Source organism: Zootermopsis nevadensis, unplaced genomic scaffold (genome assembly GCF_977971745.1).
Source record: "Zootermopsis nevadensis isolate Lab colony 2312 unplaced genomic scaffold, Znev_1.0 Znev_ptg000020l, whole genome shotgun sequence".
NCBI classification, from domain to species: Eukaryota; Metazoa; Arthropoda; class Insecta; order Blattodea; family Termopsidae; genus Zootermopsis; species Zootermopsis nevadensis.
The window spans coordinates 11467261-11481332 of NW_028259152.1; the positions used below are offsets into that span (position 1 = coordinate 11467261).

At 38.0% G+C, this 14072-nt stretch overlaps 1 protein-coding gene across 2 annotated transcripts; it reads right to left on the reverse strand.

The window, feature by feature from the left end:
* Positions 1-1042: 1042 nt before the first annotated feature.
* Positions 1043-13849, reverse strand: LOC147873288 (protein bark beetle-like). Of its 2 annotated transcripts, none has more exons than XM_087351753.1 (4): positions 13752-13849; positions 3370-3618; positions 2622-2812; positions 1043-1104 (listed from the first exon to the last, which is right to left on the reverse strand). In XM_087351753.1, the coding sequence occupies exons 2-4, from the start codon at positions 3429-3431 to the stop codon at positions 1091-1093; spliced, it is 267 nt and encodes an 88-aa protein (XP_087207879.1). In that variant the 5' UTR covers positions 3432-3618; positions 13752-13849; the 3' UTR covers positions 1043-1090. The 2 variants fall into 2 exon arrangements, with proteins under 2 accessions (XP_087207879.1, XP_087207878.1); XM_087351752.1 differs by lacking the exon at positions 13752-13849 and adding an exon at positions 4895-4988.
* Positions 13850-14072: the final 223 nt, after the last annotated feature.

Sequence of the window (14072 nt, forward strand, 5' to 3'; positions counted from 1 at the left end):
GCCATCTGTTCTTGATCAGTCAACTTTCTACGTCCAGCAACACCATTGCTAATCTTCGTCTATTTTCCTTTTTCTTTTTCCTTCTTTCAATTAGTCCTCCTTTATTTCAACAGAGACTCCTTGCCTTACTACAAGGTTCCCACAGTGTCTGTCTGTTTACTGAGAAGCTCATCATAAAATGAGGGCTTGAAAACCCATTTACTCTGATTCAGGATGGTAGCTATAACTGCTATTGGGCCATATAACTCAATTCTTAGGGAATACCCTACCCAATCTAAATAAAATTGCAAACATAACCAAAATTGACTTCACACACATCAAATAATTTTATGCCAAACTGAAAGCTGTATAAGTATATATATTTCTTTATGTATCTATAATTTATTCTGAAATTCTGATCACATTCTGAGCAGAAAGAGCTTAAAAATGCCATTAATTACTGTGAAGATTTTAAGCAATTATGACAACCACATTACAAATTTAACAACAACTTCTCTCCGTGGCTGATCCCATGTTACTGCTAGTTTTATAGCTTCAAACAAGCCATGGTTCATTTACAGTATTATTTTGACACTTGCTGTAAGGGACAAATGAAAATCACAAAAAAGGTCAATATTAAACAGATCTGATACAAAGGACAGAGACATTCTAAAAAAGTAAAATTATCTCGTTTCAAAACACTTGTATTGCATTTTTACACTAAAAAACTGTAAAAATGAATACAAAAAGGTTTCTTCTAAGTAAAATGCCTTACCATTATAACTCTTTCTCTTAATGCATCTAAGTAATTGGTAATTGTTGGCAGCTTGTATTAGTCTTCATCAACAATTATGTGCTTCTTAGTGTTAACCAATGGTGATCTTATTTGGGTTTATAGGCCTACTTTTCTCAAGATTACTGATGCTTTGAATTTAAATACTTTGTAATTGTTATGGGGGCCAAGAAAATGGCAGGGAAGATAAGTCAGCCACTTTTAGTTGTAAATGCAGTAATACTGTTCAATGGACAGGCCTGTGTTTTTTTTCTTTTCTTTTTTTTCCCCTTCTTGGAGTGTTGGGTGTTAAAGGGACTGTGATTTAGGAATACAATTTTAATCTGGTGCATCTAAAAGAAAGCAAACAGCTGAGTTAAAGCAAAGAAATCTAGAATTAAGGAAATTAATTCAAAAACTTTTAAAGAAAATGATGATTCAAGTGTACATAACAAAGATTAAGCAAAGATGAAACTGAACAGCTGGTGGCAGACTTGCATGACTCAGATGAGTCAGTTCTAGAGAGTTTACATATCGTTACAGTTACAATAATTGAAATAACCTCAAATGCCCAGCGTGTATTTTTTCTCAAGAGGCCTTACTAATCAGTCTCACCCAGGGTTTCATATTGGCTTTACCACCACTGAAAAATGTCAGAATGTTTCACTTCCAGTGCAAACACCAGGATGCAATAAATATTATTTGACTCTTGGCTTATTTGACAGTGCTTAATCTATGCTCTTGGTTTATTTAATAATGCCTTGCACGGATTACATAGCCTTAAATGACAAGATGACAACAAACATATGAATGCATGTAAAAGGATATGGTTGCAATTTAATTTACAGTGCTAACAAAGAATAAGCTGGAACGGAATAGGAAAATTTAGAAAATTCATCAGCTCATGTGGTCTCCAGATTCAGGACATCCCTAATACAAAACAACAGTGTTATGGCACTTTCCTCATGAAGAGCACATCCTGCACAAACACACTTTTAGAAAATAAATCAGTCTCATAACTCATTTTTCTTATAGTTAAATTTTTCTGCTTTCTTCTCTCCACAAAGCAAACTTTACTGTGTCCATAACATGAACCTCTCAAAAAACAAAAGGTTTCTCACCCCAGGCATAACAGTGATGTCTGCACGAATGATGTAGGGACTGCTAGGAGCATACAGAGTGAGTGACTCCTTGAGCTATCTTTATAATAAAATATTTTCAATGAGTCTGGTAATGAGACAGAATGGTAAAACTCCATTATTCTCTCTTACATACCCATCTTGTATTGTGCTCTGTCCTCTACACTTCCCTTACTTCTTTACCTGGTCTTCCCCAGTAATAACTTTACACTGCACCCCCCTCAAACAACTCTTCTGTCACCCACCTTTACTCTATTCTTTATCTGACAAACTGTTTCCTTTCCTTGTTCTTTCACATTTTGCTCATTGTCCTAATTTCCTCCCCCTAAAATGCAATGCAGTATCTGCCCTCCCTATTCTAATCCCTGCACTTCCTTGCAAAACCACAGATGCATATCCTACCCAGCAACTTCATTCATTCACTGCACTGCCCTAACCTATCCTACCCTTCTCACAAAGAATGCACTGTCCTGCCTTACCTCCCCACAAGTGCATGTGAATGTGCCAAGACCTTCCACAGACACACTGTTCTTCTGCTCGAGGGGTTAACATCTACTAATATTATCCGAATGAAGTATTTTTAGTAAGCTGGGGTAAAAGTTGTCCCTGCTACTTAACTAAGCACCACACCATGAAGATGTATAAGAAGAGAAAGAACCTTCAGGCTAATGATATACATTCTGTGATATTCATTCATGCTAAACATACAGCTCTTATATGATGACACTCACCACAAACACCTGCCCCAAGTTGCCTGTTTGACCAGTTACACTCAAACAAGGATGTCTCTGTGCCCTTGCATCTGGGTTCTTCAAACAACAATCGAGGTTTGAAACCAGGCTGGCGATCAATCCAGCCCCACCACGCCCCTCCTTGAAACCCAAGCTGCCTACATGCAGTCTCTAGGTCACCTCTTGTCCAACTGAAACACACACATTTCTTGAGTGTCTGATACAGTGGCCCTCCATAAACCCTTGAATTGGGCCCACAAAAGCCTTGGAACAGAAATGTCCTATGTAATTTTAAAGGAAATCACCAAGCGAAATGCCAGCCTAGCTAACTGCCATCCAACATGTGGTAATGCAAACATTCTATTAAGTATCATAATCAAGAATGACAGCACCATGCCATTTTGTTTCTATTGGTTATACAGACAACTTCATGGAATATTCAGTTGCAAAAACACTCAGATACGAAACATCTACAGCAATTTGGAGTGGGAAAGTTGGTTTGTTGTTTGGGGTTACTGGTATAAATGATGACATTCAAAATACAGAAAGATCCAATTTCTGAACCTTTGGGGAGGGGAGGAGGTTGTGGCCATGGAAATCTCTGCAATATGTAACATCAGCTTCAGGTCAGAGCTGCAGCTCTCATCCAAAGGCTGAATTTATACATTAAACTCTGCTTGGGAAAACCTACTGACAACAAATGTGCAAGTTTTGAGGCAAATCATAGATGGTGTAAAATGTTTCTTACCCTCTTCCCATGGAATCGTCATGTCTTCCAAGGTAAAGGCATGCCCACCGATTAAAAACCATGAGTAAAAGGAGAAAGTAACGCTCACTTCCTTGAATTTGTACAGACTGATCGCCACTGATTGTTGTGAAGAATCTGAAGTCTTCCAGCTAGTATGGATGGACCATCCACTAATCGAAGCTGTGGCAGTGTCAGAGATACTTTTGGTTCTATAGGACTTGTTAAAACTATGTGATCATCTGGGAGACCCTGAAAAAGAGGGAATTATACGTAACAACACAGAACCTTATATAATAATTGCAGTAAACACAAAACCTGCCACATGTCATGTTTCTGAAAGATTACATTAACATTATTATCTTCACATAACCAAGCACTAAGCCACGAAGATGTATTTCAGCATGTGGGCTGTAATGTTACCATGGGACTGTATACGTGTCCCACAACAGAATGTCCATAGCTTCACTACATGCTCTTGGGATCATTTTAAATCAAAAAGTTCAAACAAACATGGGTCTGATCTGCAACGGTTTGTCAAGAAAATGCTCCGCATTCACTATGCGCTAGCTGTGATGAGATAAGATGAGTGGCCATATTCATATCCTATGAAATGAGCATCCAGTTCCTATAGAATCAGAAACAGGCACAAAACATGTGCATGATATTTAAGTTCAAGTCTGTCATCTATAAAAAGTAAAGAAAATAGAAGTCCAAACTTAATTTAAAGTGCATGGTAAATTCACAAACTGCAGCAGTGTAACACTAGCATCATAATTTATAGTAAAAATGTTGGTGTTTTTTGTACAGTGTCAAACACAGTTCTTTCTAATATGAGTAAGTGGTTTACTGCTAACAAGCTGGTACTAAATAAAACAAATATAGTAAAATTTATAACAAATAATTAACCATAACATGCATTATTGGTTATGATAAAAAGTACAATGAAATCATTAATACAAAATTCCTTGATTTACAAACATAACCACTTAAACTGGAAGAATAATATTGATCTAATATGTTAATGATATGATATTGTTGCGTCATATTGTGATGAATATATATTTGTTTGATTTTATCAGTCTAATCACAATAAAATATTTATCAAATATTAAAATATTATTACTATTAACATTTAATTTTTTAAAAATATATTAAAATGATGTTCTCATCGAAATGTTCGATTTATATTAGAACATCACTTTTTACACGACATGTTTCGGTTCTAAATGAACCATCTTCAGGTGTATAACCCATATAAACTCAAATGTAATATCCTAAATGGAACCCTTCGTCAGATGTCCATCAAATATCAGAAAGTTATCCACTTCCAGACCTATTGTATTTTAATATCGCATTTGAGGCTGTTTCGTATATGTATGTCGCGCTTAACATGAACTTGTGGGTGAACGTTTTGCTGTAGTTTTTGTATCGGCCTGTAAAGTAAATAATAATATAAAGACTAAATGAATATTAAAGAGTTAGAGATAGAAAATAATATATTGAGACATTTTAATTTGAAACATACCAGAAATGAAGAGTGGAGGTTCGTCCGTCTGGAAGTATTGCCGTGTTTGAACTGAATAGGTTCGTTATTGATCGTGGTTGTTTGTAAGTGGGGTAAGTGAAAGGAGGTTTTTTTTGGGGGGGGGGGGGGTGTTAAGTATTTGAAGGGAATTAAAGATGGGGTTATTAAGATAAATATTATTGTCGTTTAAGCATATATTTTGTTTGAATGTTTGTTGTATATGATATTTTTCAATTGTGTCTCTGTGCCTCTTGTTGTGTACTATTTTTAATATGTCCATTGTGTCTGTTATCGTGCTGTATGCATGTCCGGTGATTAGAATGTGTTTGGCATATGCTGAATTATCTTTATTATGTTTTATTGCTGCAATATATTCTTTATATCTATTTGTGAATGTGCGTCCAGTTTGACCAATATATGTTAATGGGCATTCTTTACATTTTAGTCTGTATATTCCTGGTAAATTGTATTTATTATTTAAGTCTATTGGTGGTTTTAGTTTAAGGAAGTTTTTTATTGTGTTTTTTGTTTTGAAAGCTATTTTTATTTTGTTTTCTTTGAATAGTTTTTTATTAATTTTGTTTATATGGGTTATACACCTGAAGATGGTTCATTTAGAACCGAAACATGTCGTGCAAAAAGTGATGTTCTAATATAAATCGAACATTTCGATGAGAACATCATTTTAATATATTTTTAAATAATTAAATGTCAATAGTAATAATATTTTAATATTTGATAAATATTTTATTGTGATTAGACTGATAAAATCAAACAAAGAAATATGTTAAGTACAGTACGCTATGCAGTTTTATCAGTTTTTTATAACAGAAACACAGGCACTCTCAAATCAATTTATTTTGCCTATTTTCATTCCATAACGTAATATGAAATAATTTTTGCCATTATTTATCTAAGAGTAAATTTCATTAACCTCCACTAACATATGACGATTTTAACATAGATGCTGATTTGCAATTCCATAAAATTCGTCTCCTTACAAACCTGTTAGTGATCGCCACAAACAAGTTATTAGTGTAATATAAGAAATAAAAAATATAAGTATTCTTAATGACAATTGTTTGTGACATCTATATATTTAGCCCAAGTACATTTCCAGTGTTCGTAATACTACTTTATTTTACCTCCAAATAAAATAAATTATAATCACACAGTTAATCATTAAAATATATCTGCTCAGGAATGGAACTCCGACTTCTTAACACAGAGACTAACTCCACGGAGCAAAGTAATTCTTCAGAAGCTAGCAGACACTCAGATGTAAAGACGTTTTCCCTTTTATGGAACTTGAAGGCTCGGTACCATGAGTGCAAGAACCCATCACTGGACCCTATCCTGAGCTATAGTAATCCAGGCAACATCTTCATAACGTGATCCTTCAGTCGACACTGGAATCTTCCATGTGATCTAACTTCAAGATTTCTAACTAAAATGTTACAAGCATTTCTCATTTCTTCCATACATGACACATGCCATCTTGATACTTTTGTTATGAAAATATGTTGTAAACAGTTCCTACAAATTTAAAGATCCTACTCTGTAATTTTCTCCTTCCTTTACTCAGCATTTTGTTCTGAAACATCGTTAATCTGTTCTTTCCTTAGTTTGACACACAACGTTTTACTCCCACACAAGCAACAGGGAAATTATAGTCAAAATTAAACTTTGCAAACATTGACACTATAAGAGAAAAAGTTTCGATACTGCATTGTGCAGTCGCATGTCGCATGTCGCTGTGGCGGGACAGAAAGAACAAACGCTTTCGACACAAATGGCACATGCCTCCAGGGATCAGTGTCCGACATAGTCGTCAAAATTAATTACAATCCTCGTTCACAACCAACACCACCCTTCATATTTTCCTCAGGAAGGTGGCTTTTTTTTTTATTATTATTTTTTTTTATATATATAATCGTCAGCCTCCCTTCTCGAAGGTATCACCACCTTGTCGAAGGCAATCTGCCGGGTGAGGAGGCTTGCGTGCTCAAATGACCCTTAGGGCTATGCCGGCCTGAGCTTCGGCTCATGGTAGGGTCACCCAAGCCGGACAGGTCTAAGGAGATGCGCTAGACTAAGAGTGATACCCTGGTCCTCCAGGTTGGGGGTTGGGTGTAGGGCTAACAACCTTTCACCTTTAAAAAAAATATGTGTTACGAAAAAATCAACCAAGCCTCGGATCAGGACGGACTCTTTGGCACGACCACAGCAATTGAAAAAGGACATGAGATTTGGTACTTGGAACATTAGGAGCCTCTATAGGGCTGGGGCACTGAAATCAGTGTGTAGGGAATTAGGGAATTATAAGTTAGACTTAGTGGCAGTGCAGGAAGTGCGATGGGAGGGGGAGGGCACTATCCCAGTGGACAATTTTACATTTTTCTATGGAAAGGGGAATGACAATCATCAGCTAGGGACGGGTTTTTTTGTTCATAGCAGAATTAGGGCAGCAGTTAAGAGAGTAGAATTTGTTAGTGACAGGTTGTCTTACGTAATTTTGGAAGGACGTTGGTGCGACATCATTGTCCTTAATGTTCATGCCCCAACTGAAGACAAAAGCGATGATATCAAGGATAGCTTTTATGAAGAATTGGAATCAGTATTTGATACATTTGGCAAGTATCACATGAAAATTCTGCTAGGAGATTTCAATGCAAAAATTGGGAGGGAGGATATCTTCAAACCCACAATAGGCAGCGAGAGTCTCCATGCACTTAGTAATGATAACGGTGTTAGAACAGTAACCTTTGCTACGTCAAAAGATTTAATTGTAAAAAGTACAAAATTTCCACACCGTGATGTTCATAAATACACTTGGACTTCCCCAGATGGCAGAACACACAATCAAATAGATCATGTTTTAGTAGATAAGAGAAGGCAGACAAATGTAATTGATGTGAGATCATTCAGAGGAGCAGATTGCGACACTGATCATTATCTGATGGTAGCAAAAGTGAGGGAGAGGCTTTCAGTAAGTAGACGAACTAAACAAAATTTTGACACAGAAAGATTTGATTTGAAAAAATTAAGTGAGGGAGAGGCAAAGGAACAATATCAAGTTGAAATTTCGAATAGGTTTCAAATTTTAGAGGCAAATGAGGATAATGAAAGTGTGGACATCAACAGGGAGTGGGAAAATGTCAGAAACTGCATCAAAATTTCAGCAAAAGAGAAACTAGGATACTACAGGAGAAAGCAAAATAAACCGTGGTTTGATGAAGAATGTTCCAAATTAATAGATCGAAGGAAGCAAACAAAATTTCAATGTTTGCAGAACCCAAACAAAACAAATGCGGATAATCTATGTAACGTGAGACGTGGGGCTAGTAGAACCTTTAGGACTAAGAAAAGGGAATACCTGAAGGGCAAAATTGCTGAACTTGAGACAAATAATAAGGAAAAAAACATCAGAGACCTGTACAGAGGCATTAATATCTTTAAGAAAGGATATCAACCCCAGACCAATTTGGTAAGGGATGATAGTGGCAATTTGCTTGCAGATCCAATAAAAATTGTGAATAGGTGGAAAAATTTCTTTAGCGAGCTCTTAAATGTTCATGATACTGGTGATATTAGACAGATTAAAATGCATACAGCTGAACTGTTGGTGCCAGAACCTAGCTTAGATGAAGTGGAACTAGCCATTGGGAAGTTGAAAAGTTATAAATCTCCAGGAATTGATCAGATTCCAACCGAATTAATTAAAGCAGGTGGCAAAGGGTTGCATATGAGGATCCATAAGCTTATTCAGTTAATTTGGGATAAGGAAGAGATGCCACAACAATGGAAGGAATCCATAATTATTCCTATTCATAAGAAGGGGGACAAGACTGAGTGTGGTAATTACCGAGGAATTTCGCTGCTATCAACCTCATACAAAATTCTATCCAACATTCTTTTGGCAAGATTAACCCCATATGCGAATGAAATTATTGGGGATCATCAGTGTGGGTTCAGACGAAACAGATCAACGATTGATCAGATCTTTTGCATTCGTCAGATACTAGAGAAAAAATGGGAGTTCGGTGTTACCGTACATCAGTTATTTATAGATTTCAAAAAAGCCTATGACTCTGTGAAGAGAGAAGTGCTATATACTATTCATATTAAATTTGGTATACCAAAGAAGCTAGTGGGTCTAATAAAAATGTGCTTAAATGAAACCTGTAGCAAAATTCGAGTAGGTAAATATGTATCTGAGACATTCCTCATCAAGAACGGTCTAAAACAAGGAGATGCTTTGTCTCCCTTGCTCTTTAACTTTGCGCTAGAATACGCCATCAGGAAGGTCCAAGGTAGGCAGGAGGGTTTGCAATTGAATGGGACACATCAGCTATTGGCATATGCTGATGATGTTAATTTATTGGGGGACGATATAAGTACAATAAAGAGGAACGCAGAAGTTTTACTAGAGGCTGGTAGACAAGTGGGGCTGGAAGTAAATTCAGAAAAAACTAAGTACATGTTAGTATCTCGTCATCAGAAGACAGGCGGGCAAAATTATCTTAGGGTGGCTAATAAATCCTTTGAAAGGGTTACAAAGTTCAAATATTTGGGAACAACAATAACAAATCAAAACGATACTTGTGAGGAAGTTAGGAGGAGACTAAATTCCGGAAATGCTTGCTACTTCTCAGTCCAAAATATTTTGTCTTCCCGTCTGATTTCTAAGAACCTGAAAATTAAAGTATACAAAACAATAATCTTGCCTGTTGTTTTGTATGGGTGCGAAACATGGTCTCTCACTCAGAGAGAGGAACACAGATTGCAGGTGTTTGAGAATCGGGTGTTGAGGAGGATATTTGGGCCTAAGAGGGAAGACGATGGGGCGTGGAGAAAACTGCACAATGACGAGCTTAAAAATCTGTACTGCTCCCCCAGTATTGTGAGGGTGATTAAGTCGAGAAGAGTAAGATGGGCGGGACATGTAGCGCGCATGGATGGGACAAGAGGTGTGCACCGGGTACTGGTTGGGAAACCTGAAGGGAAGAGACCGCTGGGGAGACCTAGACGTAGATGGGAGGATAATCTCAGGCGGGATCTATGGGAGATAGGAGTAGAAGGAAACTGGATTTTGTTGGCCCAGGACAGGGTCCGGTGGAGGGCTTTGGTTAACTCGGTGATGAACCTTCGGGTTCGGTAAGCCATCTAGTTAGTTAGTTAGTTAGTTAATCGTCAGCCTCACTAACCAGTGTTTGGAATTGGGTGCATGAGGGCGAGATATAATGACATAAATAATGGAACCCTCCTTTTGTATATCTCCCCCATTACAACGGAAACCCCAATGCAGGAAGTGAAGAACCTAGTGCTAGAGCCGGCTTCAGGCTTGTAACAGACCGAGTGTGAATCTCATGGAACAGTGAGCTACACCACGTTGACCTCATAACAAATAAAGCCCCTACAAAAAGCTGTATCCGGTGTATTAATCGTCGCATCTCGTCTGTGGAATGATTTTCGATACCCACTTCCTCGGCATACAAATGCGGTATGGTCTCGATTTGTTCCAATTTCTGTGAAGACAACAGGAACTTCAAATGAAAGATTCCGTTATCTTCCACTCAGACCAGAAGTGGCCTTCTTTTTGTCTGAAGGGGGGGAGCACTATTTACGTACCATTACGGGATCGTCGAAGATGAGATGAGCTGCAACCAATGAGTAGTCAAACACTGCCGTTCAAATTACACCGGCAAAATAAAAAAGAAGTTGCATAAAATAAGATTAATGCAAGAAAAATCAGGTTCATTTTCTTCTCATCTACGCTCTAAAATAAAATAAACTATAAAATAATACGAAATAACAATTTTTCCCGTTGTTCTGTAGACTACTGTGGTCAATACTAGTAATCCTGAATTCAATGCTGCAATACAGATTGTCATGAAAATAGAAATTCTTTTAAAAAAATCGCCCTGGTTGCTTCTATGCATCAGCCAGTCCCCTGCAGAGAATTTTGAAAATAGAACTAATAATTCAATTAGTTTGCCTAATAATTTAATTTAATTAAATAATAATCTGCCGGATATTTTTCTCTTGGTCACAACATCCTGACCGGTTGTGAAGTTCGCCCAGCCTCCTTTTCAGTGGGTACGGGTCTCAACGAGTTGTCTGGGACAAAAATCGAAACCTCCGATAAGTGCACTGACTTGCAGGAGGAATTTCCCTCAGCCACCCTTTCGCTCTAGGTATGACAATCCATGATTCTACTGGTCACGTAATCAAAAACGTAATCATTATTGCTTTAGTACAATAACCTATTGTACTCTTGAAGTCTGCTATTATGCATGACGCAATAAACTTTACCACGAACAAAAAGCACGTACGTAAGGCGAAGGATGCAGAAGAAAACAAACAACAGTGGGTACTTAATCTTAAATTCTGGACACCCCGAAAAACCAGTGGTTCAACCAGAAGAGCCCTGATGATAGAGGCAATAACCACCTCTGAAACGTCCGTAAAATTCTACCAGACTAAAAAGCGCAACAACCTGTTGTATCCCGAAGGATGGTGATGGGATACGGGAGCGTAGACCGAGCGGAAGTCTGTTGATTGGGTGCGTTGAACACTTAAGAATTGATATTCAAGTCCACTTGTAGCAACACAGTAGAGATATATAGTTGTTTATTGAAACAAAGTTACACCAGTTTATAGCTCGGGTCAGTAAACTATTAGGCGTGATGCAGAGTAGAACGCAACGTTCGGTGGTGAATTCCGGTGCAGTCCGCGTTCTCCTAAAAGACAGTGGTTTATAAAGGGATTAATGTGTGTCGCGTGCTATCGTGCTGCCGGAGGGGGATGAAGCAGACTCATCAACAGCTGCGGGGGTTCATCATAGGTCGACACTTAATTAGAGACGCGTGGAATATTTGTGAAATCGGATTTTTATATAATAATCTTCATATCGCATTTATGCTTCATTATCTCCACAGTCTGGCCCGCAACATCTGTAGCTTAATAACACCTTTAAGAAGAACAGTAATATAACTTGAAGCGAGTCACGTGTTTTCAAATAATAAAATTTACTTCCGTTGACGAATTCATCAGTGGATTGAAAGTTCGTGTGCTACTCTGAGCTGCTGAAAATGCTTCGTTAAATAAACTATGAATAAATAAAAATAATCATGGGCTACTATGACCACAACGTTCTCTTGAATTTGGTTAATGGAAACAATTGTAAGGCAGCTTATTTGGAGACATCTGGTAGCAAACGCGTTAATCAGCAGTACTAAAATATTAACTACTAATAACAAAGAAAAAATCGACAGTGGAACCACGGTTCCGGAGAATCTGACGTAAATACGTCTCTGTATTTAAATTATATTTAAGCAATAAATACAATGAAAGGAAGGTAGCTGAATGTAATGTAATGTAATGAAATGTAATTTAATGAAATGTAACGTCAAAATTATCTAGTCTACGACGCACTTCTTCTACAAGCGATTCACAGCTCAGCTCTTTCCGCAATAACGAAAGCGGATTGTTGGCGGCAGTAATGTAACACAACAATGCCGAGTAAACAGATGACGTTTCATAGTTAACAATACACGCAAGCTGACCATTGTTGTCGGTCCATATTTACACATTGTTGATATGAATCTTACACGTTTTCCTAGGTAACAACAATGCCGAGTAAACACGACGTTCCATAGGTAACCATTGTTGTCGATTTGTTGATATGGATCTTACACGTTTTCCTTTCACTTTTTTGCCGAATGACCCTTCCGTATAGACGTATTTACGTCAAAAACGGCATTACATGCTCGGCTTTCTGATACAAATACGATGCTGGTCTATGAAACTGTTTCAACGTCTGTGCACGGGACGTGCTAAATTGTTCTCTTGTAGCTGAGCCATTATTTCCACATTCACTGAACATAAGTGGGTATGCAAACATTTGTAACAGGTTCGACGTCATTTTATTCTCTGTCATAAAGATTTCTGAAACAATGTTTCCTGCAATTAACACGCCATTAGTATCACGTGAGCATTTTTTTCCCATACAAAACTTACCACAAACACAAGAAACTTTAAGGCAAAGACACAATTCCCTTTTCGTCATATGTTTGCGGTAAATTCTGGAGGGCACCGGAAAACACTTCTGTAGGCATTTTGGTGCTCGCGGTCATCTCGTTGGACTTCCCTGACTTACCCTCCCTACTAACTAATTAACTACCTAGACGGCTTACGGAACCCGAAATTTCATCACCGAATTAACGAAAGCCCTCCACCGGACCCTGCCCTGGGCCAACAAAATCCAGTCTCCTTCAACTCCTATCTCCCATAGATCCCGCCTGACATTATCCTCCCATCTACGTCTAGGTCTCCCCAGCGGACTCTTCCTCTCAAGCTTCCCAACCTCTTTTCTTATACTAGAGCAGAACGCTCCTTTCGGAGCTCCTCGGGGGGGTTGGTCAATTTTTTAAAACGCAACCAACCTTGTGTAAGAAACTAAACTAACCCCCTCGAATGGAGGGTTAAAAACAATTGACCAACCCCGCGGAGGGGGTTAGTTTAGTGTCTCATTCAAGTGTTTTAACCCTTGAGTAAGAAACTAAACTTACCACTCAGAATGGAGGGTTAAAACACTTGACCAACCCCCCTTAAGTAACACACTAAACTAACCCCCCCTTTGGGGGGTTAGTTGCGTTTTAAAATCTTTAGTGTCTCATTCAAGTGTTTTAACCCTTGAGTAAGAAACTAAACTACCCCCGGAACGGGGGTTAAAACACTTGACCAAGTGTTTGAAACGCCAACAGTTCTTGTTCAGTCAACTTTGTACGTCCAGCCCCACCCTTGCAAATCTTCGTCTTAAAATCGAATATATATCGAATGAGTATCACTTTACCTTGTTGGAGTTGCTACTTCAAATACTTGATAACGTCTTCTTTCACTTTCCTGATGTTTTAGGCCAACTGTCAGTCAATATTCAAGAATGCGGTGTGAAACTTCTGGAGCAGTGATAATGCGACTGGCTTGATATTTTTTTGATTTCCTTGTTCTGAAGCGTTATTTGTTTACTCGGCATTGTTGATGACGTCATTTTTTAACGACAAATTGGTTGACGACAAATAGGTTGACGACGACGAAATCAGAAATTTTTATAGTAAGACACGCAGTATAATTGCCTGGATAAACAGTAATGCACTCCATTCCTTTGCCTACGAAC

What these genes read in the sequence shown, in the direction of transcription:
- LOC147873288 (XM_087351753.1), bottom strand. Translation starts at nt 3,431, where the DNA reads ATGGTTTTTAATCGGTGGGCATGCCTTTACCTTGGAAGACATGACGAT. An exon ending in GACGATTCCATGGGAAGAGG is followed by an intron (nt 2,813 to 3,369) that starts GTAAGAAACATT and finishes TGTGTGTTTCAG; the next exon opens with TTGGACAAGAGGTGACCTAG.